This window comes from Castor canadensis, chromosome 5 (genome assembly GCF_047511655.1).
Source record: "Castor canadensis chromosome 5, mCasCan1.hap1v2, whole genome shotgun sequence".
Lineage (NCBI taxonomy): Eukaryota > Metazoa > Chordata > Mammalia > Rodentia > Castoridae > Castor > Castor canadensis.
The window spans coordinates 158,783,016-158,806,569 of NC_133390.1; the positions used below are offsets into that span (position 1 = coordinate 158,783,016).

The 23,554-nt window shown below is 45.7% G+C and overlaps 1 protein-coding gene across 3 annotated transcripts; it reads right to left on the minus strand.

Moving 5' to 3' along the window:
• Ggt7 (gamma-glutamyltransferase 7) lies at window positions 1-22,900 on the minus strand. 3 transcript variants are annotated; one of them, XM_074074604.1, is made up of 15 exons: window positions 22,692-22,900; window positions 15,932-16,167; window positions 15,462-15,613; window positions 14,110-14,227; window positions 13,182-13,249; window positions 12,897-12,970; window positions 12,374-12,570; window positions 11,367-11,454; window positions 9,538-9,665; window positions 9,277-9,365; window positions 6,707-6,856; window positions 6,472-6,589; window positions 5,567-5,704; window positions 4,203-4,295; window positions 1-747 (listed from the first exon to the last, which is right to left on the minus strand). In XM_074074604.1, exons 1-15 carry the CDS (start codon window positions 22,858-22,860, stop codon window positions 685-687), a joined length of 1,881 nt encoding a protein of 626 aa, XP_073930705.1. In that variant the 5' UTR covers window positions 22,861-22,900; the 3' UTR covers window positions 1-684. The 3 variants fall into 3 exon arrangements, with proteins under 3 accessions (XP_073930705.1, XP_020033368.1, XP_073930704.1); XM_020177779.2 differs by having other exon boundaries at window positions 4,196-4,295; XM_074074603.1 differs by having other exon boundaries at window positions 4,196-4,295; window positions 12,374-12,624.
• Window positions 22,901-23,554: the final 654 nt, after the last annotated feature.

The following is a 23,554-nucleotide window of genomic DNA, read 5'->3' on the forward strand; positions in this document are numbered from 1 at the left end:
TTAAGCAATATTCTTTCTTTAATTTCCCTTTGCAAATAGAAGCCCCTGAGCTAGTTCCCACCCCCACCCCTACCCCACACCCTGGGGACCCCCATATGCAAGGTCCCCTCCTCAACCTGGTGGTAAGAGAGGATTACCCCCTCCCCATGATGATCCATTAAAAAAAAAATCCTAGTCACTTAAGAAATGAGGCTGGGGACAGGAGAAGGGAGCTGGAAGACAAGGCCCAGTTCAGACCAGTCTAGAGATGTTGGGGTTGTGAGACCCTTGAGAAGGGTTTGCAAGCACATCCCTAAGCTCAGGGCCAGCATGGCTGAGAGAGAAGAAGAGACAGACAGAGAGAGAGAGTCTGTCTCCTCACGGTCCTGCCTGCATGGTCGTGCACACTGACACTCACCACCACCACCACAGGCCTCCTGATAGAGAATTTTCCAGTTTCTCTGGGGTAGGGTTTGCTAAACATCCCCTCTGGCCCCTGATCTGGGGCATCCCTGGGGTCCCCCTGAGACCAAACCTGGGAGAAAGAGGGACTCTGGGAACATGCAAAGGGGAGGAGACAGAGACCCTGCCCCACCCCGCTGTTCTACAGGATGGTGGCTCCAGCTGCATCTGGGCTCCGAGGGTCCTTCACACCGATGATGAAGTTGTTGGTCCTCCGGCTGCCATGTACCCAGGATAAGACATCTACCTTCTCCACATGGTGACCCCTGGCTTCCAGGAATTCAATTTCCTCCTCTGTGAACTCACCTGAAAACCGTGCCCCACCCCGACATATATATTAGAGTGTTTAGAATGGTGGCTCAGGAGTCCTACCGTTAGACTTGAGTCCTGATCCTGTCTGCTCCACCAAAGAGCTGTATGTATGATCTTAGGCAAACTGCTTTACCTCTCTGAGCCTCAAATCACTGTGTATAAAATGGAGATTATAAGAGAACCCACTACATGGAGTTGTCACAGGGATTGAAGGAGATAATGCATAGAAAGCACTGAGCTCAGTGCATATAGTAAGTGATAAATAATATACAGTAATTCTTAATATTGGAAAAAGGACTTTGGGGATCTTCATCTCCACATACCTAGCCTAAGTTGTCATCATTACTTGCCAGGATTGCTGCATAGTTCACTAACTGATTTCCCTGTTTCCAGTCTTGCTTTCTTATACTCTTTACACAATAACCAAGGGATCCTTTAAAACTATTTGTCAGACTTTTTTCACTTCTCAAACTCAAAAAGCTCCAAAAACTCTGATGGATCTTGGAATAAAATTCAAAGTTCTTACCAAGTTCTCTAAGGCCCAACATCATCTAGGACCTCATTCCCTCTCTAAATTCTTCTCAGTTCCTTCTGTTGGCCATCACACTGGCCTCCTTGCTGTCCCTCAAGTAGGTCAAACATAACTCCTACCTCAGGGCCTTTCTTTTTGTCTGGAATGTTTTTTTTTTCTTCTTCTTTTCTTTTTCAGCAGTACTGGGATTTGAACTCTGGGCCTTAGTGTTGTTAGGCTGGTGCTCTACCACTTGAGCCATGCTCCCAGTCCAATGCTTTCCTCTTGATAGTCACAAAGCTGACTCACTTACTTCTTTCCAGTCTTTGGTCAACAGGCATCTCTTTGAGGACTTCCTTATCTAGAATAACAGTCCCTGCCATCTTTACCTTGCTTTGTTTTCTTATGAAGTACTCACTACTACATGTTTATTTATTGATTGTGTCTCCCTTCCTAGCATTATAAATTCTTTGTTTGCTATTGATTGCTCCCCACTGCCTAGACAGGGTCAGAACACAGTAAAAGTTAAGCAGATATTTACTAAATTGGTGAACAAACTCCTATCCTCTTGCATAAATTCACTTTTTCATCATCTCTTGCCTGGACCCACCTGCTTTTCATTTCCTGGACTTACTTTATTCCCCTGCAATCCACCTTCCCTACATATAGCAAATAGATCATACGCTTCCCCTACCCAATTGGTTAACTTTCATGCTTCTTAACATTGACTTCCATGATACACCTTGTTAACTTTACCTCCCATTGCTCCTCTATATACATCTGGTCTTATTGTCCCAAACAGGATGATTTTAGGTACTTGTTGAGATAAAGGCCCCTTATTGAACAGCATTAAGTCATCTAGTCAGACATCTATCCCTTTGAGTTTCATTCTCAATCGTTTGATTATGGCAAGGACCAAGTTTCAATCTGGTCTCTAACATTTTCTAATCTCCTTTAACAGACAGAGCAGGCCTCAGAGCCTTCTGCAGACAACAGTAGCTAAGTAAAACAAAAACATTTAACTTTTTAAAAAAATAGCTGTTTATCATCTATGTGTGGCAAATGATGCTGTTTTCCATCTGTGATATGACATAAGGTTACTTTTAAAATACATTTATGTAAAAAATGTTCAGCTATAGAGATGAACTATGTAAATAATGGTGTGCAAATGTGGCAAAAGTCACTAAGGTGCTTGGTAAATTCATAAGTCTTGGAAACAGTTGGCTCCTGTCTGTTCTCTGAGCCATTCTTTCTGGGTTTTTCCCCTAGACTGGTCCTCATGTCCAGAATGTTGTTTACCTCCACATGCCAAATTCCTGTTCATACTTGAAGGCCCAGCCAGTTTACCACCTCCTCCATGAAGCCTTCTAAGGCTTCAGTTGGATGAACTTTGCCAGATTCCCACTTTAAGATTTTAAGGGAGGGCTAGGATGAGTAACATCATGGCATTGCACATACAACAGACACTATGTGTCAAACAAAATTCAGTTTTAAGGACTTAGCCTCATGCACCAGCTGGGATCAAGGGTCAGTGGCCAACTATATGGTATGGCTGTTGAGGACCTAGGTCGTCTGTGCTTCTAATGTGCTTTAGTCCAGAAAATATCAAGGACCGTGTGGTAAAGTAATTGAGTTAGTCAAGAGTATGTTCTAATCTCAGTCCTGCCACTTACTGGTTCATCTTTGACTAATTTATAACCTCCATGAGACTCAGCTTCTTTATCTGAAAAATAGGGATAGTACTGACCAGGCAAGGACTATGTCTCAATCAATTCTGTATCCCTTTTGGACTAGCATAGTACACCATTGTAATAAAAACTTCTTGCAGGTGCACATATTTTCCTATTTACAAAATGAAGCTGTATCCAAAATTAAGCCCCTGTTCTTAGAGGCAAGTCCATCTTATCACCATAAACCTATAAGGTCCATAACCTGGTTCCTGCTTCCCTCTCTGATCTCATCTCATCCTCACTTACCTTGGTCTCCTTTTTACTCCTCAGAAAACATCAAGCCCAATTCTGCCCTGAGTTCTTTGTACTCATTCCCTTGGTCTACAAAGCTCTGCCCCAGTTCTTTGCATGGCAGGCACTTTCTGACTCTTTAGATCTCAGTTTAGATGTCACCAAAGAGAAGCCTTCCCTGATCGCAGAGTCATTTCTATTACGTCATCCTCCTTTAATGCTCAGATGAGCATTTATTTTGTGATCTCAAATTTCTTTGGTTATTTTACTGTCTGCCTGTAAATGCAGTATCCCCACCACCGAGGAGGATGCCTGCACACAGTAGGTGGTCAATATAATATAAACTGTATTAAATAAATGCAGGTTTGCAGAATAAACTGTATCTTATTTTACCAATAAGAAAACCGAGGCTCAGAGTTGAGATGTGGACTTCTCAAGGCCACAAAGTCAGGAAATGGCAAGATGGCTCCAATCTCCAGATGTTTCATTGCTCCAACAGGAATTTGTGGGGGGAAAAAACCTTTAAACTTTTACTGGCACAATGGCTTATGTTTGTAATCCAAGCTACTTGGGAGGAGGAGATATGAGGATTGAGATTTGAGGTTAGACAGGGCAAAAAAAATTAGTAAGGCCCTATCTCAAAGAACAAGTTGGGTGTGATGGTACTTGTCTGTAATCCCAGCTATGAGCCTTGGCAAAAGTGCAAGACCCTATCCAAAAAAGAACTAAAGAAAAAAGGACTGGAGGCATGGCTCAAGAATAGAGACCTTGCTTTCACAAAGTCTTGAGTTCACTCCCCAGTACCACCAAAAACAAGCAAGCAAACAAAAACAAACAAACAATTTAAAAATGCCCTAAACTTTCACAAGAAGGAAGCTGGTGCTGGTCAAGGAAGGGGAAACCTTGAGAGTAGCCCCTTTTCCACCTGTCCCTGTGCCCACTCAGCTGGGAATCTCTGCTCTGCACTCACTGTCCACTTGCAGGAGATTGGACTGCAGGTCTGGATGCAGGCGACCTCGGGCCAGGCTGTCACTCAGGTTCCGGTTCAAGGTCAGGACATTCAACAGAACCTGTGGGTATCCAAGGGACAGAAAAATCAGAACTGTTCCAGGGTTGATCATTCAGGACTCCTCAGCTCTCACACTTGGTCCTTTGAGGGCAGAGGCTATGACAACAGCCATTCCCTTCAGGAAGAGCACATCCCTCTCCTTGTGAAGCAGGCATGGGGAAGTCTCCATGACAACAGAGGAATGACTGAAGTCCAAGCACATTACCATTAACCAAGGTAGGTAACAAGCATGAGCTGTATAACCCTCATTCCAGGTATGTTATCTGAGCCTCTCAACAGCTCTGGAAGTCAGGAAGGCCTATGATAACTGTCCTCATTTCACAGAGGAGGAAACTGGGGCTACAGATGGAAAATTACTCCAGAGTTTACAGAAAGTCAAAGAAGAAGTATCACTAGCACCAGTCTTCTTTAATTTAGGCCAGGGCTTCCCTCCCTTCTCTCTGGACAGGGCAAGGTGAATAGCTAGGAGTGGTTCAGGGATCAATGTGGTACTTTCAGCTTAGTGGTTAGGAGTAGGACAGGCTCTGGAACTGAACTGTCTACCTACTCTTACTAGCTGAAGGAACTTGACCTAACTTTTATACTTCTCCGAGATTCAGTTTCCTCATCTATAAAATAGAAACAAGCATTCCTTTCTAAGATGGGGAAGCTAAAAATGGTTACCATATAGTAAGAACTCTATAAATGCTAGATGTTGTTATTATTTCCATTTTACAGATGAGGATACTAAGATTCAGAGAGGTTAAGTGAATTCCCCAGCATCATATAGCTGGAAATTGGGGAAATTGGCAGCACTTGGGCTGGAAGGAGTCTAATTCCAAAGCTAACTCATCATTTGCCGAAAAAAAAAAAAAAGTGCTTGGCACATATATCAGCTGCTCAAGACATTCATGGAAATGTCTTGAGGTATTTTAGATAGTAACAGGCCCTTCCTTTCAAAATCAGACCCGAAAGAGGGCTGGTCATTTATTCAGATGCAGGCGAGAGGGATGATGGCACTTGAGGTTGACAGCACACAGACAGACCAGATGCTATATTAGTCTTCAACTCTATTTGTCCTGCAATTTCCCCTGCAGTTTGGGAGACAAGGGCCCCATTTTCACAAAGCTTAGCACAGTCTGTTTGTGTCCAGAACAAGTTTAGTGCAAAGCAGCACAGCTCATGTGTTTCCATGTAAGGGATGAAAAACCAAGCAAGATATGAGGAGCCCCTGCAACTCAGACCACAGTGTGGCTCCTGGTTACGAAAGGCCTATTATAGAGGAAAGCTCACCTGGGTCAGGCCGCTGAGGCCTCGGGCAGCTCCATTAGCTCCCAGAGCGAGGTAGGTCCCACAGAGCCCTTCTGCTGGTCGGACCACAGTGGGAAGCAGGAAAGAGAGTGGCCGCTTTCCTGGCTGCACTGAGTTCTCCTGTTCCCAGAGTGCAAAGATGGTAAGGGGCAAGACAGGGAGAGGGTCATCTACCACCCTTCCCACTTCTCTCCCTCTTCTACATGGTCCTCAGGCTCTGTTTCTGAGAGACTAGTTCCTTCCCAGGCAACAGTGTCCTGTCTGTGACAGGGGGTAGCATCCCTGGAGGGCGAAGGTGGATAAGAGGGAGGGATAAGTCGATCCATTGAGCATGCAGCTGCTTATAGGTGACAGGGGAAAGGACTAGCCCAAAAAAATGACATTTGGGAAGAATTGTAGACTCTATCTTTACTGGATCATCTCTGGGTCTTTAATCTACAGCGGCCCCAGCTTGCAAGGTATAAGTGTGCTAGTCTCCAACTAGACAATAACTCCTAAGTCCCTCCTCTTTGGGTCCCTCTTTAGTGTTCAGCTACAGGGCTGAGCCTCACCAGTTCAATATCATGCACTCATAGATCTTTAGTGCTGGAAAGCGCCCAGAGCATCAAATGGGGACCAATAACTTCATTGTACAGGTAAAGAAACTGAGGTCCAGAGAGGGGCAAGACCTTCCCTGAGTCACAGAGTGAGACAGTGACAGAATGGGATAAAGGTTCCTCAGACCACCAGGCTCCTTGCTTTAGACTTAGTAGGGCTAGGGATGAAGTGAGCATCTTGTTTCCTTATAATAGAAGTTCCTACAGAAAACAGGCAGGAGGGGGCAGCCTTACAGCTGTACCTCCTACCTAGCCTCGGGTCCCCAGGGAAGGAGAGAAGCAAGACCCTACCAGGCTGGGTGCAGAGTGGTTAACGGTCCTGTTGGGCCAGGAGAAGTCCAGCATCTGGCTGTTGAGCAAGATCCCTGAAGGGGTGATGAGGCCGCTGCCAAAGGGCCGGTTCAGGGAGCTGGGGGCCAAGGTGGAGTCAGGTGAACCCTATGGCTGCCTTCACCTCTACTCAGCCCCCACCTCCCTCATGGTTCAAAAGGTCTTTTGTTCAGATTCTAAAGCTAAGCTGGCATACCTGACCATGGCTACAATGAAGTCATCAGGACCCATGATCAGCACCTGGGCAGCTGTGGGAGCCCCATCCAGCTCATAGACAGGCAGGAGAGGGGCAGGGGCCGCCTGGGAGTCATTGATGTGGCCCCGGAGGTAGGCAGCTTCCACCTTGCTGAAAAGACAAAGGACAATGGATAAGCACACAACAAATTTCATTCTACCCCCACCTACCTGTGACGTTTGTTTGTGCAATGGTTTGATTAAATCTGCCTCCCCTAGTGGACTCTTAGGCCTATCAGCTCACTTACTGCTAGCACATAGGAAATACCCAAGAAATAACTGTTGAACTGGATTGAGTCAATTTACCTAGGTATTATTCAGATTCTTTTCTAGTGTTTAAATTCTTTTCTAATGTTTAAATCGAGAGTCTTTTAGTTACTTGGCTTTGCTACTCGATCCTATCCATGAAAGTGCCTGGTGTACAGTGGATGCTCTGAAAATATTTGTTTTGAATGAACAAACTAGATTCATTTAACTTAATGTTTGTAGTCTAGAACTACAGTGTATTCAGAGTTTAGTATATGTCCTGCTGAAGCAGCATAATTATTAAGAGTTTAGTTGGGGGGAGGATTTTTGTATCTGGGAATCTTTACTTACCATTAGATTTTGTTTCAAGGCAAAGGAGGACTTGGCACATAGTCCTCAAGAACTATGTCTTTTTTCTGGTGGTACTCAGGGCCTTGAGCTTGCTAGGCACACATTTCCAGTCCTTTGAGCCCTTTGAATAGATTTCATATAGGTCTGTGTGCTTTAAAGCTAAAGTCTTCAGACTTTTTAAAGTTGAACTAAGGGTTTCTCAGTTATCACTGATGTAACTGTATGTTGGGTTATTCGTAGTAATTAGGGAATACTAAGTCAGTAAGGATTACTGGAGACATTCATTCAGTTTTTGACCAAAAAGGCTAATGAACACGCAGAACAGGCACAGGGCTTTGTTTCAGGTTAGTGGGAGGGAGAGGTTTGGTTTTTATACTTTACCCTGTGGCCTGGACATGGTTATTGTTTTAGGTTGCTGCTCCTTTTATTTTTTTTGTGGGGGGGAGGTAAGTGACTGTGATATTATTCTTTAATTCTTTTAAAATTGACCAAGTCAGTTAGGTGCTGGTGGCTCACATTTATAATCCTAGCTATTCAGGAGGCAGAGCTCAGGAGGATTGAGGTTCAATGCCAGCCCAGGCAAATAAAAAATACCCAACACAAAAAAAAGGGTTGGTGGAGTGCTTAAGTGGTAGAGCACCTGCTTAGCAAGTGTGCAAGTGTGAGGCCCTGAGTTTCAGCCCCAGAACTACAAAAAAAAAAAAAAAAAAAAAGAAAGAAAGACAAATAGCTGGGTGCTGGTGGCTCACACCTGTAATCCTAGCTACTCAAGAGGCAGAGATCAGGAGGATCGCGGTTCAAAGCCAGCCCAAGCCATATAGTATGAGAGACCCTATCTCAAAAAGACCCAATACAAAACAGGACTGGTGCGGTGGCTCAAGTGATATAGCACCTGCCTAGCAAAGACTTAACAAGTGTGAGGCCCTGAGTTCAAGTCCCAGTACCACAAGAAAAAAAAAGACAAGTAAAATTATATGTATTTTCATTGTTTACATGATGTTTTGAAATATATCCACATGATGGAATGGTTAAATCTACCTAATTAACAACTGCTTTGCCCCACATAGTTACCATTTTTATGGTAAGAGCACTTAACATTCACTCTGCATGATTCAAAAATACAATATATTGCCATTAACTATAATTACCATACTATACAATAGATCTCTTGAACTTATTTCTGCCATCTAATTGCAATTATGCATCCTTTGACCAACACCTCCCCAACCTATATCTTTCTGCTTTTTAATTATAAACTGGTCATTTAGTCTCATCATTTCCAACTTGATTCATAGAAGATTGTTTGAGTTGCAATACAAATTTACATCAACTACATTTTTGGCTTCTAATTTTTCCAGAGCTAGCCTGTTAATCAGGCACAGTAGTAGTTAAATAGTAGCCATTCCAACTCCTTTTAGCATTTGTCTAACATATATCATATACCCGGACAGTGTGCTAAATGCTTTACATGTAGAATCTTATTTAGTCTTCATTAACACCTCACAAAGTTCTACAGTATTGACAGGCCCCTTGCAGAAACAGCCTTAGGGAGTCTAAATTACTTGCCCAGGATGACACAGCTAGTGAATGTTAAAGCTGGGGTCTGAATGGAGGTAATCTCACCAGAGCCCATGCTGCTAATGAAGATACCTATACTTGAAATCCCTATCACCTCCTGTATTTGTTTGGAAACTATTTTTATTGCTTTTTGACTTTCTTTTTATACTTGAAATGGGGGGAGGCGGGGAACAGATGCATCCCTATCAATTCATTGTGCAGACTGGGAAGATGAAGAGCAGGCAGAGGCACCAAGTATCATAATGTGAGTTGAGGTTTAGGTGAAATGGGCTTGGGATTTCACCAACTTTTCCCCTGATCCTTTTCGCACACCCACCACCATCTCAGCAATCCCCTGAGTCCTGTCCCAGGACCTACCTGAGCATGTCATCCATGCTCTCAGTGATGGTAGAATCATAGACAGGATCTCCCAGTCTGCTGGCCAAGGCTAATGCGATCTTCAGGGTCTGAAAACATAGCAGGGATGTGGAAGAGGTTGCCAGGCCACTTCCAGCACCCACCAGGGGATCTTCATGTGTAACAAAACCTCAGAGGTATTTAATCTTGCCCAAAGGCAGCACCTCATTTTCCCATCCCTAGTGCCCCCAAATCCAGGTGAGGTGGAGGGGTCAGTCTTACCTCTGCCACCCAGTGAAGTGCCTGCTCTCGGGATACCAGGGTGGTAAGATTGAAGCCCTCAAGGATGTTGAGAGCACTGATGAGGGCAGGGCCTGTGTGCGGGGGTGGGGGACTGAGAACCAGATGGCCTGAAAGTACAGGAAATGGCCAGATGGCAGGGGAGAGGTCAAGTCATCTTCACATCCCACATCCCATCTGCACATCTCACCATCACACACACTGAGACTACTGCACTGAAACCCCTCATCAGATCCCCATCTGATGGGAAGCACTGAGAGGCAAAGGGATTCATTCAAGTTCACATGCCAAGTCAAAGGAGACTCAAACTCAGAATTCTGTACTTCAGTTTCCTCTGCCATAGGAGGAAATTAAAGCTTAAGAGGGCTGTGACTCGTTGAAAGGCACATTTTAGGCTACTGCAGAGCAGGGATAGGTAAGCAAATGTCCTGATTCCTGGTTTGCCATGTGCATGTGTCTCCTTTTAGCTCCTCCCACAGGCCAAAATACTGTTCAGGGTCCTTGATTGTCCCACTCAACTGAAACTTCTTAGGAGCAGCAGTTTCCTCTTCCTATTCTGTTATTAAATATTTGGACATCGAACGAATAAAAATACCTAACACATAACATTGACATTATCTAACAGACTCATTTAATCCTCACAATGGGTACTATTGTTACTTCAATTCTATAGATGCAGAAACTGTAGCATAAGGAAGTGACTGCTCCAAGGTTATAGGGGACAAAGGAAACTTAGGGCACTCAAGGTACTGGCATTGCTGAGACAACCCATGCTGGGGAGAGAAAATAGAAAATCCAATACATAGTCATTATCCACTGTGGTCAAGGCAACTTCCTGTATCATCTCATCAAATCTACATGGGACTCTGATGTGGACACTATTATTATCGCCATTTTAAGGAGGAACAAAGGTTCATGGTAAGAAGTGACTTATTCAATGCAAATGGCACAGCTAGTATTCATACTCAAGCCCTCCTGGCTCCAAAGATACATTCGTTTCTCTACTTTATATAGCACGGCCTCTGGTAGAGGAATCATGCAGGAGATTGAGGCCCGTAAACTTGAACTCATAGGAAAGACTCTCCTGGAGCTTGAGGTGACCTGGTCCTCTTATAGGAGAGAGAACCTGAGAACTTCTTAGGGACCTAGAACCCACCCCTTGGGTTTGGCAAACATGAACTTCACCCATGTCATAAGCTTGGCTTTCTGGATTTCTGATTGTTTTTCTTGCGTTTGGCACATTAAGTTCTACTCCCTCCCTAGGCCTCAGTTTCTGTTTGGTATAATGAAAGGCAAGCCTGCAACTGTCTTATAAATGGTTTATTCTACTCTGAAGCTTAGGTGGACTTCAGTCTTACAAAATCTTCTTACTAAGTACAGGGCAGTGAGAATAGGGTTAGAGGACAGGGTTGAGGTAACACAAATTCCAAATTAAAACCTATGAGGGTTGGGGGTTTAGCTCAGTATTAACAAGGTCCTAAGTTCAATCCCCCAACCCTGTAAAAGAGCAAGAAGCAAACAAACAAACAAATATAAAATCTATGGCCAGAACCCCAACTTCCAGGTCTGAGCCTTTAGCTAGACCTATCCCCCCCATCCTAAATACGTGGGGTAACTTGGGGTAACTGACCCCTTGGCTACTTCACATGGTTGGCTGGCTCTGGCTTGCTTGAACAGTTGACTGCCCAGGCAGCTTACTGCCTCAGTTTGTCTCCTGTGAAATGGAGAGGAGTCTCCAGGCCAGAAACTTGTGGCCATGGACTGGGAAGCTTCTCCTGATTGGGGACCCTGGGAGCTGGGGGAGAGGTCACCTCTGTACATGCCACACACGGGTTTCTCCACAAGGGCGCTGTAGTTGCTGAAGTCCTCCTCAGTAATGACACCCCCTGCGTGCTGTGCCTGGAGGGGAGAAAATGATCACCCGCCACCATAAGGATGTGGGGGTTAGTCTATGACACATGTCTGGATCATAGACAGATCAGCTGTTTATAATTTTTGTAACTTGTGCAACCACCATCTTGGCATTTAGGGATCATCAGCCCAAGGTACCACAGAAGAAAGGAAGGGAAAGCAACACTTGCCTAGGAAATATCAAAACTGAATTCTGCATCTCACTACAGCCAATTAAAGCCACTATGAGGTCTGGGGTATGGTATAGCTCAGTGATAGAGTCCTTGCCTATCATGCACAAGGCCCTGGATTCCCCAGCACTGGAAAAAAAAAGCAGGGGGCTGAGGGGCTGGCTCAAGGGCACCTGCCTTGCAAAGGCAAAGCTCTGAGTTCATACCTCAATACCACAAAAAAAAAAAAAAAGAAAAGAAAAACTAAAGCCACTATAAAACTCTGAACTTTGAATGACACTGGAAGGACTAGACATAACTGAACACTCTTTATTGACCAATGAGTCAATCCTGTACAAACCAATGGGCTTATTACATCCTAATAGCATGCTAATTGTCAATCTTAAATTAGTATCACCACCATGAATCTTTTTTTTTTTTTTTTGGTACTTTTTAGTACTTGAAACTTTTATTTACCTTCAGGGAACTACACACTGAATTTCTCGGCTAGTGTCTGGCAAGTTAATAAACAGAACACTTCTATCACTCCAGATTTTTCATGTCACATCCCAGATAACCTTTTGTTTTTAACAACCACTGGTCTGATTTTTATCATCAGAGGTTAATTTTGTTTGCTCTACAATTTCAAATAAAAATAATCACAAACTATATGTAGAAAGAAAGGAAGGAAGGAGTAAGAGGGCATCCTTGTAGCACAGTCCTGAAGGCATAACCTTACCTCCCACCCTTGCACTCACCTCGGCCACCATCTCCAGTGTGAGGTTGCCACCATTGTAGAAGGCAGCAGGGCCAGAGATGCCAAGTGCCTTCAGCACCTCAGCCAAGTCGGGCCTACGCAGCAGGGAGCCAGGCAGTGGTGGGTGGCCCAATGGCAGGAAAGTCTCCAGGAAGTGCTCAGATGCGTTGGGAGGCAGCTGCTCAGCCAAGGCACGGGCTGGGGGCAGGGATGGGAGGCTGGGCAGTGGGGCACCAAGACTGGACCAGGTGACTGAGATGTGCAATAGGTGAGGTGGATGAGGGCTAAGTGACTGGCCCTAAGAGCTCTGCCCCACCAAGAGTCTGTTACATGGGAGGCAGGGATATATATAGGCTCTTCCCAGATCCCTTCAGTCCAGGCCACCTCCAGGTAGGGTAGATGGGGTAGACAAGAAGTCTAAGAAGCAAACTGAATGAGAGGTCCTCTCTGGCTTGGGCCCCAAATCTTAATAGTCCCTCCCATCAACCTTGTGTCTCTCCCCCCCACCCCTCAGCCCCACTGACCTAGATCATGGGTCACGTTGAAGCCATCTTGGGCCACAGCTGCTGCAAAGGCCAGGACTTGGGACCATGGCAGCCTGAGGGGGCCGGAGAGCAGGGGGTGGAGGAGGTCCTGGGGGGAGGAGGAGGGGTCCTGGGGGGAGGGGGGTTCCTGGGAAAGAGAATCCTGGCAAGGGAAGGGGGTATTAGGAGGGGGAGTTGGGAAGCAAAGAATCCAGGAGGGTAGGAGAAGGCCACCCAAGGAGAGATGCAGGCAGGGGCCCCTGGTCCCCAGGGGAGGGTCTTTACCTGCCATAGAGCTGATGAGCTTCATGTAGCCCTTTCACCATTCCAGGGACCCCCACCAAGAGCCCAGGCTGGGCGAGGCGGGCAGGCGAGGGAGAGAGGAGACCAGGTCACTGGAAGGGGGGGGCTGGGCTGAACTCCGCAGAGTCCCAAGCCAGGGATGGCTGGCACAGGGGAGAGACATAGGCCAAGTATCCCAGGGGATGGACAAGCTTTCCCCAGAGGCACCCAACCTATCTCCCTGACTTTCTATATACAAATGTAGAAAGGCCTTTATATACCATAATTTAGGAATTTAACAAATTAATCAAAACCTTTCAAGAGCCAGGAAAGAACCAGTTTAGATAGAAATCTACCTACACTAGATAACAGGTACCCTTGCATTTTAAAATGCATTTTACAAATTCATTTTCACATCACCATAACTCTGAGCTGAAATAACTCAGGAGTGTGTTTGGCTTTTGCCACTGCACCAAATACCTACTTTTCCAACTTGTTCTATTGCCTCTTTTGCTTTCAGCAGATAGTGGGTTTGCCTCTAGCAGTTCTCTAATCTTTCCATATGATATAGACTGGGAAAGTTATAGTCACCAGGCTCAGAGTGAGATATGATATGAATTTTAGTGCAGCAACTATGTGACATACAGCATATCCAAATGGCTTTATATTTTCTTCCTGTGTTCCAGACAGGTAAGACTGCCAAAGAGGTAAGATGTTTCACTATTACCTCCAGATTTTTTTGCTTATTATTTTATTTTGGGAGGGATTGCCTGTCTTCCTATAGCCTAAGAGTGTCCTGCTCAACTCTTTTTCTCTACCCCCACTCTTTTTCTTCATAATTAATATTCAACAAATTAATATTTAGATTAGTAAAAGGGCAATGAAAGGAGACTCCCCCCCCCCAACCCTCTCTTCTCACCAGGGTCCCCACCTTGGTCTCCCAGGATCTCTGCAGGGCCTCTTCCCTGAGGGCTCCTGGTGCCGACTCTCGGAAATCAATTAGGTGACTCTCATTTCTTCGGATGTCATGTACCAGCATCACACCCCCACTGGGAGAGATACAGAAGGGGGAAGGTGATGATAACAAGCCAACCCTCTGAACGATTAACCTGCCATCTCTCAATCCCTAGTGGTGAGGATTGTAGGTTCAGTTTGTCGTCCCGGGTGAATGGAGTGTTGGAGCATTGTCCCCAGCAGGAATTCAGAGAATCAGCCATCTTACAAAGGGTGAAATCAAGGGGCGTGGGGGATCCAGGTTACTGGAGATTTTTAATCCTTGATTTAGAGAAAACCCAGAGACTGGGAGAGCAGGATGTTCTGCCCCCTGCCCCCACCCTAGACCAGAGCTGGGCTCTTGCCAGCTTCCTGCACCTGACTACTTGGTATGCCTCCTGCCCCTCCCCCAGGACTGGATTATGTAAGGATAGATTGTGCAAAAGGGGAATTTCTTTGGTAGAGCCTGGAGGGCTGGTCTTGCAGGAACCAAGATATGGACTTTATCAACTTATTCCTTTTCTGTGTCTTATTTATTCGTTGTGTGTGTGTGTGTGGGGGTGTTGCAAATTTAAATGCCTGTTGTCAAAACTACAAAATAAGTAACAAAATAAGGAAAGCAGGACAGATAAACAATAGAGTGGTATGAAGTATGGCCAAGTGGACAACACCTGCCTCATCATGGAAAGCAGCTTCTATTCAGCTCCAGATAATTGCAGTCATGTGGGAATGTAGGCTCTGTGTTACCAGATCTCCTGATTTCTCAAGAGATGTTGGAGATCAGGAATTTTTTTTTTTTTTTACAATAGCAAACAGTTTAAAAAACTTAAATGAGCAAACCAAACCAATCTGTGTTCTGGGTGTGGCCCATGGGTGACCAGTTTGTAATCTCCCTTTTAAGAGTTCTTAGCATGGGATGTATTTTTGGAGGACAGAGGGTCCTCAGACTCACAAGGATTTACGACCCTAAAAGTTGAAGCATCACTGTCTTATTTGATGACAGGATACTTCACTGTGCACCTCACTTTACAGTTCTCTTTTCCTGATGGAAAAATCATAAAAGCTTCTTGAAAACACCTTCAGATCTTCCACATGGTAGCTTTGCTATTCTTACTCCATGCAGGGAGAAAAGGAGTGAAATTGGGTGTAGAAAGAAAATGCAAGGAGTGGGGCAGCTTCCTCTCTGCCTAAAAGACCCACACCCCACTTCCCCACAGGAGGCCTACAGACCAGGAGAAAAAGTAGGTCTGGGGACCCAGACCTCCACTGGGTCCTTACCCAGCTCCTTACCCGCCCATGCCAGAACTATGCGGTGCCACAATCCCCAAACACAAGGCTGCTGCCACCGCTGCGTCCACAGAAGAGCCCTGTTTACTGAGCACCTCCATGCCCAGTGATGTGCAATGGGCAGCATCAGTCACCACAGCACCTTGCTGGAAGATCTGGAAGACAGGAGAGGACTAGGTAGAGACAGTAGAAGCCCTTGGCCTCCCTAAGACACCTCTGATAATCCTAGTACCTCTACAAGATGACTCCTCCTTGTGACCAAGTGCTTCTTACCTGATGGAGTTCCTTCTTTTTTCTGTCTCTTACATGCTCCAGAGCCTTTCCCCTTGGGACCTCCCTCTCCCAAGTCACTACCCTCTCCCCTTTTCATTCCCTGCCCCACTTCTACCATCCAGTTACTCCCTAGTTCCCATCGCCCTCTCCAGTTTTTCCTCACTCCCTCTTCCCCAGTTCCCTCCAACTACTCTCCTTACCTGGGGGTCCCCGAAGTAGATCTGCATGACCAGCGCCACAGTGACACCGGTGGCGAAGGTGAGGCAGGCAGTGACGATGACAGTGAGTCCATCCTGGCGGCAGGAGCACTCCGAAGCTGCGGCTGAGAACGGGTCCTTGCGTGTCTCTCGTAGTGGCGACCCGTCCTGGCTGCCCATCTCCGAGGACGACGATGGCAACCGCTGCAGCCTTGCCGACTTCAGAAAGGAGTCCGCGTCTGTGGAGCGTGGGTAAGGGGTAAGGGGTTGGGGGTGTCGTTCAGGGCACCTCCTACCTGGCCCTGAAGCCCTGGGGCGGGGCGTTCCTCAACACCCTCCGGGCATCGCCCTGGTCACATAAACCCCATTGGCCAGCACTTCTCACTTTTCCTGTCTCCAGGACACACCCCAGGGCTGGCAGGGGCTGAGGTTCCTGCCTGGAGAGAGACAAGGGACCCCAGCTGTGCAACTGAGAGGCTGGATTCCAGTCCCTGGCTGATACTTACGCCAAATTTCCTGGGATCAGGACCCAGGGCTGAAAACAGCAGCGGGTTCAGCTCTCTTTGTCAATCAGATCTTGCTTGCCCAAAGTTGAGTCCTTGCCTGCTATGCCAGGAACCAGCTACCAAACAGGTCCTTGGTTTCCAACCTTGCTGCACTTATCCATTCTTTCAGTCAATATGAAAAGCCTACTATGTGACTGGCCCTAATGCTTTCCTGGGGAAAGGAATAGATAGTTCCTGCTCTCATATGATCAGTGGAGGAAAAAGGAAATAAACAAGTAAACAAAGGACTATAATTACAAGTTGTGGCAGGTGTTATGAATTAAAAAAAAAACCAATGAAATGATAGAGAATAGTGGTGGAGAAGGAAGGAGGACTGCTTATAGGGAAAATCAGGGAAGACCTCTCTGAGGAAGTGACCTTTAAGCCGAGAATTGAGATGTGAAGGATCCAACTGCTGGTAGACCAAGCAGGTGTGTGTGTGTGTGTGTGTGTGTAGTGTTCCAGAAAGAGAGAGCAGCAGGTGCAAAGGCACTAATGTGGGAGTGAGTTTGGCATATAAGGAAGAAATAACCAAGGCCTGATGACTCAGGTAGAGCAGGAAAGTGGGGTGAGCAGTAAGAGTGGAAGCTGGGCCCCCTACACTGGGCCTCAAGAGAAGCTTGGATTTTAATCTGTTAGGTGAGGGCATCTGTTTTGTGTTTTAAAAAGATTCCTTTGGCTGCTGTCTGAAGAATAGACTAGAAGATAATAAGAATAGAGGTAGGTAAGAGCCAAAGCCACTTATTTGCTCAGTGACTATAGATAGGTCACATCAAGTCATGAGCCTCACCTTCCTCATCCTAAAAATGAAGCAAATCCCTAACAGGTAGGATGGGTACAAGGATTCTGTGAGGTGATATATACCAAATGCACTGTAGCTGCTTAGAGTTATTGAGACTCACTTCCATCCCACAGTTTCTTCCTCTGGGTGCTATTAGCCTTGAACCCAGTTCCTAAATGGATAAAAGGTCCTGAATGTTTGTAAACAATAAATACGCTAGCACCTTGACCTTAACACCTTGCTGTATTCACAATAAATTTTATTTGTTTATTTATTTATATTTTTGCAGTACTGTGGTTTGAACTTAAGCCCTTGTACTTGCTAGACAGGAGTTCTACCACTTGAGCCACACTCCAGCCCTTAAGTTTTAAAAAGATTGTCTGCCTAGTAAGCACAAAAGCCCTGAGTTCAAACCCCAGTACTGCCAAAAAACAACAACAACAACAACAAAATCCAAAACAAATTTTTTTAGCTTTTTTTTTTTTTTTCTTTTTTGAGGCAGGGTTTCATTATGTTGTCTAGGCTGGTCTCTGGCTCAATTAATCCTCCTTTCTCACTCTTCCAAGTAGCTGGGAGTTCAGGTTTGTGCTACCACACCTGCAACAAATATTTTTTGACCAACTGTTATTATGCACTAGGAATATAACCTCTTTAAAAGTTTGTCATACTACTTGGAAAGCTAAGATCAGGAGGATCACTGTTCAAGACTAGCCTGGGCAAATAGTTAGTGAGACTCTTCTCCAAAATAACCAGAGCAAAATGGACTGGAGGTGTGGCTCAAGTGGTAGAGCACCTGCTTTCAAGTGCAGTCACACACACACAAAAAGTTTGTGTAATAACCATAAAAGTTGACTATTATCTTTCCTGTTTAAAATACATGATAAAATTCCAAGCTCCTGCTGGGCACAGTGGCTCACATCTGTGATCCAGCTACTTAGGAGACGGAAATCAGGAACCATCTCAGTTCCAGGCCAGCCCAGGCAAAAAAAGTTAGCAAGAACCCATCTCAACAACAACAGTGACAAAAAGCTGGGCATGGTGGTGTGCACTTGTTATCCCAGCTACCCAGGATACCTAAGTGGGAGAATTGGTCTAGGCTGCCCCCAAGCAAAAATGTGAAATCCTATCTTAAAAATAAACAAACCAAAAAGGGCTGGGGTGTGACTCAAGTAGTCGAGTGCCTGCCTAGCAAGAGTGAGCTCCTGAGATCAAACCCCAGTACCCTTCCCTCCAAAAAAATCCAAGCTCCTTGACTTTAAGGCCCTCCACAATCGATATATATCTTTTTAAAAAATCAATACATAGGGGCTGGAAGTGGCTCAGGCAATAAGAGCACCTGCCTAGCAAGTGTGAGGATCTGAGTTCAAAGCCCAGTGCTGCCAAAAAAAAGAAAACAATATATATGTGCTGGGGGTGTGGCTCAAGTGGTAGTGGACCTGAGTAGGAGGCTGGAGGCCCTGAGTACTGCAAAAGTAAATAAATAAATAAATAAAATAAGTGAATAAATAAGTATATATATTATATATATTTCAAAATAAAAGGAAAAAATACAGGGAGATAGGAATTGGGAAGGAAACTTTTACTTTTCTTATTATTTTCTTATAATGATCATGTAATTTGTTCTTAAATATTTACTTTTTTAAAAAAAGCTTATCTTGGGCTGAAGGTATGGCTCAAATGGTAGAGCACCTGCTTAGCAAGTAGACATTCCTAAGTTCAAACTCCAGTAAAAAAATAAAATAAGAATTCTCTTCTGGGAGTCTGCTTCAGTTGACCATGCTTCCCTCTAACTGCACACCAGCACCACAGACTATGTAAATAAAATTAAAATTCATTCAACAAACAGATGTTAAACACTCATGGACACAGAACTCTACTGGGCCCTTGAAGTATCAAAAGAAGTGCAGGAAAGAGTTTCAAACAGTATTTATTGATGCTAATGATATGCCAAGCACTTTGCATATAGTTCCATGACTTTATGAGATAGATCCTACCCTTTCTACTTTACAGATGAAGAAACTGAGCTGAGAAAGGTCATATTGTCTTCTTAAAGTGCTAACATGGATAAGTGGGAGAACCAAGAATCTGTATGTAAGTAAATTGACAGTCCCCTTTCCATTGCTCCATGTGGCATCAGAAGGTATTTCCACCCTCAAAAACCAAACTTAAAAGATAACTTTAGTTATTTCCAGGTTCTTCAATCTGTATTCTACATTCAGACATAAGGACTCAGGAGATGAAGATACAACCCAATCACAACTGGATCTATTCTGAATTTGTGGACCATTCTGAATTTGTGGGACACCAGGAGGAGCTTCCTGGAGGCAGCTGGCCTAGTGGACATCTAATTTTTATCTTCTTAGACACCATTCCCCATTCAATTTTCTTTTAGGGAGCATCCTTTCCTCTCCCTTAGCCAACTCCCTCATTCTTGACCAAAATAAGTACATGACTCACGTTTTGCCAATCAGAACAGGCATCTACACACAGGGACATTATTTTGTGACCCAAACCAGGCCAATAAGACTCAAAGTTTGTTCTTTTGCTAGAATTATTGGGATAGAGAAATGTTCTCTTCCTACCTAATTATCTAAGTTGATAGAATGTAAACATGTAGCTGCTTGGAGCATCTTGTCCCCAACAAGATGGGAGTCCTTCTGATGATAAAGCTCACAAAAAGGAAGACAGAGCAGAAGATAGCTAAAGGAATTCTTTTTTAGGCACTTTGATCCATCTAGGTCTGAAGCCCTATATTTCTGGACTTCTTAATTATTCTAACCAATAAAATTCTCTTTTTAGATATAACTGTTTCAGCTGAGTTTATGACAAAAGAATTCTGAACACAGTTGACTATGTGAGCCCACAGTTCATTGTTAGACAATGAAGTTATCCCTGGCTTGCTTACTTCCTTAAGGGAAGGATCACTCAGTATTTTTAAGCCAGCGGTGATATGACCAGAAGTGCAGAGTGGTGGATGGATTGGGGTGAGGGCAGAGACAGGAACAGTAGCTAGAAACATATGAGAGGTTAGTGGCTTAGTCTACAATGGTGATGACAGGATGATGAGATGGAATTTGGGAGATCCTTAGGAGGGGAGGACAGAGAGCACCTGATCATCTTTTAGAAGTGAGAGGGAAAAAGGGAGTCCAAGGTAGCTCTTGGACTTCTACCTTAGAGACTAGATGAATGGCAGTACCACTCATTGAGAATGACATTGGAAGAGGATAGCTGTGTGAAGAAGAGAGGATGGGTTCAGGATAAAATATATTGAAGGTGAGGCAAAATATCTAGAGCCTGATGTCTGGGAGAGGGAGGCATACTGAGGTCTGGAGTGCAAAAGAAGAAAGTATTTCCCAATCTCAAAGTGGCCACCATCTAGCTCTGTTTTCTCCAGGGCCTGATGAGGGGGATATCTGACTAAAGGTTAGCCAGGCACAACCAAGGCCCTGACTAAGAAGATGGGGCAGAGCCACTAGGTGGCATTGATAGGTTGAGAATATAGAAGGTCCAGCTGGAGTAGCTGGACCAAAGGAGCTTTGGAACTTGAAGTAGGGCTATGTGACATGGCACTGAAACACTTACACCAATTTGATGGCAATGTCCTTATAACCCCCAAGACAAGTCCCTTAGAATCTGGTTTACAAACTTATGATAAGGTTTAAGTTCCCAGAAGCTCAAGTGACCAGGGTCTCTGCTAGATTTCAGAATACAAGAGGGCATAGACTATTTGAACTCCCCCGAGATATATTCCCTGAGGCTTTGAAACTCCTTTCCCTGCCATTATTTCATCCTGAGACCTTTTCTCATTCATTTATTCATTCAGCAATTATTTATCAGGTGTCCAACACTATGCTGGATGCTGGAGAAAGGATAATGAGAGAGGACAATGGAGAAAGGGCAGGATCACGCTCCTGCCCTTCTGGGGCTTACAGGCAAGAAGTAATCACACCATTGCACAAATAAGTAACCACAGGTTTTTATAAGTGCTGTGGCATTTATATGGGTCTGGGGAAAACATATCAAGAGTGTCTGATCTCTAGGTTAGGAGAGACAGGCATTCTTCCAGAATGCAAGAGAAAACCAAGTGCCTGCTGTAACACAGTGAGTCAAGGAAGTGGTAGGATCAGAAGCATCATTCCTGACCTCTGAATAAAAGACCTGGCTTCAGGCTGGTTCCACCAAGACAATATCTTCTCACTGCTCTCCCTGCTACCTCCTGGTTCCAAGGCTAGAAAGGAAGCTTTGATCTATAGCTCTGACATCTGCTACCCCAAAGCCTTCACATTCCACTCTCACCATTCCCTCATCCCCATCACAGGTAGAGTGCAGTCCAGTCAGGTTGGTATAGGCTACTAGTCAGGGTCAGATGGTCAGAAAGTTGTGGAGGGGAAGAGAATTGGGGGCTCTCAGATTGGAGGTAGGTATGGAAGGGCCAAGCCAGAGAGAGCCAGGCCATGTCGGAGAGAGCCGGGCCAGAAAAGCAGCATCTGTCAGGCCCATAAGGGATGAGGCTCAAGTGCAGGCGCTGGGAGGAAGAGTCAGGCAAGAAGGATGTTCTAATGCCAGGAAATGACGTTAAGGGAAAGAGGACTGGGAGATGGAGGGTGGAGAATGGAAGGGAGAATAGAGCTGAGCCATATGGATAGGAGAGAGAGAACTCTAGAGAGAGAATACTCAGAGAGCTCTTGGTCCCAGCTCTCTCCCAAGCCTAGTCTCCTCCCTCCTTACCTCCATTCCTTGCAATTCCTGCAGAGGGCTGAGAACACAGTAATATTTGGATACTGCTTCCTAGGGATCAGGGTACCTTACCAACATCCTGGCCTGATCCATGGCTCCAGGAGGGGTAGGGTAATCCATAGGGCAGCAAAGGCACTCTGGTCCCCAAGGACTTTGAGAGGTCATGCAATTCATCCCCCTGTCTCCCAATACCCACTACTCCCAGACAGAGGGAAATCATATTCTCTTTACGCATACTGGATATGAGTTTTTCAGGTTCTCTCCAGATTTTTCTTCCCACAATTCCTGTCTTTAGGGGAAGTTCTTCTTAAGACCTACACTCCATCCCTCCTGCTGCAGTCTGACTTGGTTTCTTCTATCCTGTCCTCTGTGCTTAGAGAATAGCCTTTACTGGGTGATCACATCTGTTCCATAGGCTCTCCCCTACAATATTCCTTCCTTGTTGGTTGGTTCTTCTCAAGAAGTAATTCCAATCCCTCCTACTGCAGTCCCTGGCACCGTCTCCCTTGTCGCATCCTACGCCTCCAAGGCAGAAATGCACCCCCCTCCCCACCAGATAATTCACAGACAAGGGAGAAGGGAGAGGTCCAGAAGGAAGGGGATGAATTAAGGAGATGGAGGCTGAAGGTGGATGATCGGCACAGATGAAGGAGGACGGGGACTTCCCAAGGAGGGGCAGGGACCGGCCAGCGGGCCTCACCGGTGTCGGGGTCTCCCAGGAAAGCGTCCTCATCCTTGCGGCCCCTCAGTGGGGCGGCAGGCGCCGGCTCATCCTCAGGCAGTCGCGGGAAGCTGGTGATGCTCATGTAGTCCACAGGCGAGTAGGCTCCCAGAGCGCTCTCCTGGCTGGCCTCGTTCTCTGCCGCCATCCTCTCCCGCACCCCCCGGCAGCGCAGCGCCTGCCGGAAGTGGCTGCGGTGGGGGGGGGGTGCGAGGGTGGAGGGCGGGGCCTGAGCTCATGGGCAGCCGGGAGGGGGCAGTGTCCTGGTCTGACTCTCCCTCGCCTGCTTAGAGCTGTCAGCTTGCAGTGGGCACGCAGGTGCCGGCGGATGGAGAGCGGAGGGCAGCGCAGTGGAGGGCTGGGGCGAAGAGCGCACTGCTCTCAGCTCCTCTTGCAACCCCAGGACAAATCTCTTCTTCCTTCCAGCTAGAATCCAGCTAGTTTCCTCCTGAGTTCCCAGACACTTTGTTCGGGCCCAGCCACTACTTCGTTCCCAGACCGCATTTCCACCCACAGACCTCTCCTTAGACAACAGATCTCTCTTCTGACCGCAGATCCTTTCCTATGCCTCCACACTTCTCAGACTCCCCTTTCTCCCTCCCCGCCAACTATCAGCACAGGCGAGTGATCCTCAAACATCAGAGTGTTTTTGGATCTTTGAAAGAAGATTCCACCCTAGGATTACGATTCTGTAGGCTGAAAGGAGGAGGTCTTTGGAACCTGCATAGTCATTTTAAGTTTTTGATGTGGTTCTGGAAAGAAGAAATACATGACTGTGTGATAGGGCAGGAAGACGTGGGATGGGGAGGATAAACGGGTGAAAATGGGAGATGGGATAGATC

Excerpts from the sequence above, each read along its gene's own strand:
- Ggt7 (XM_074074603.1), bottom strand. The coding sequence starts at position 22,860 with ATGGCGGCAGAGAACGAGGCCAGCCAGGAGAGCGCTCTGGGAGCCTAC. Across the intron at positions 12,971-13,181 it reads GCTCATCAGCTCTATGGCAG|GCTGCCATGGTCCCAAGTCC; the intron begins GTAAAGACCCTC and ends CGGCCCCCTCAG. Across the intron at positions 11,455-12,373 it reads CACTGGAGATGGTGGCCGAG|GCACAGCACGCAGGGGGTGT; the intron begins GTGAGTGCAAGG and ends TCTCCCCTCCAG.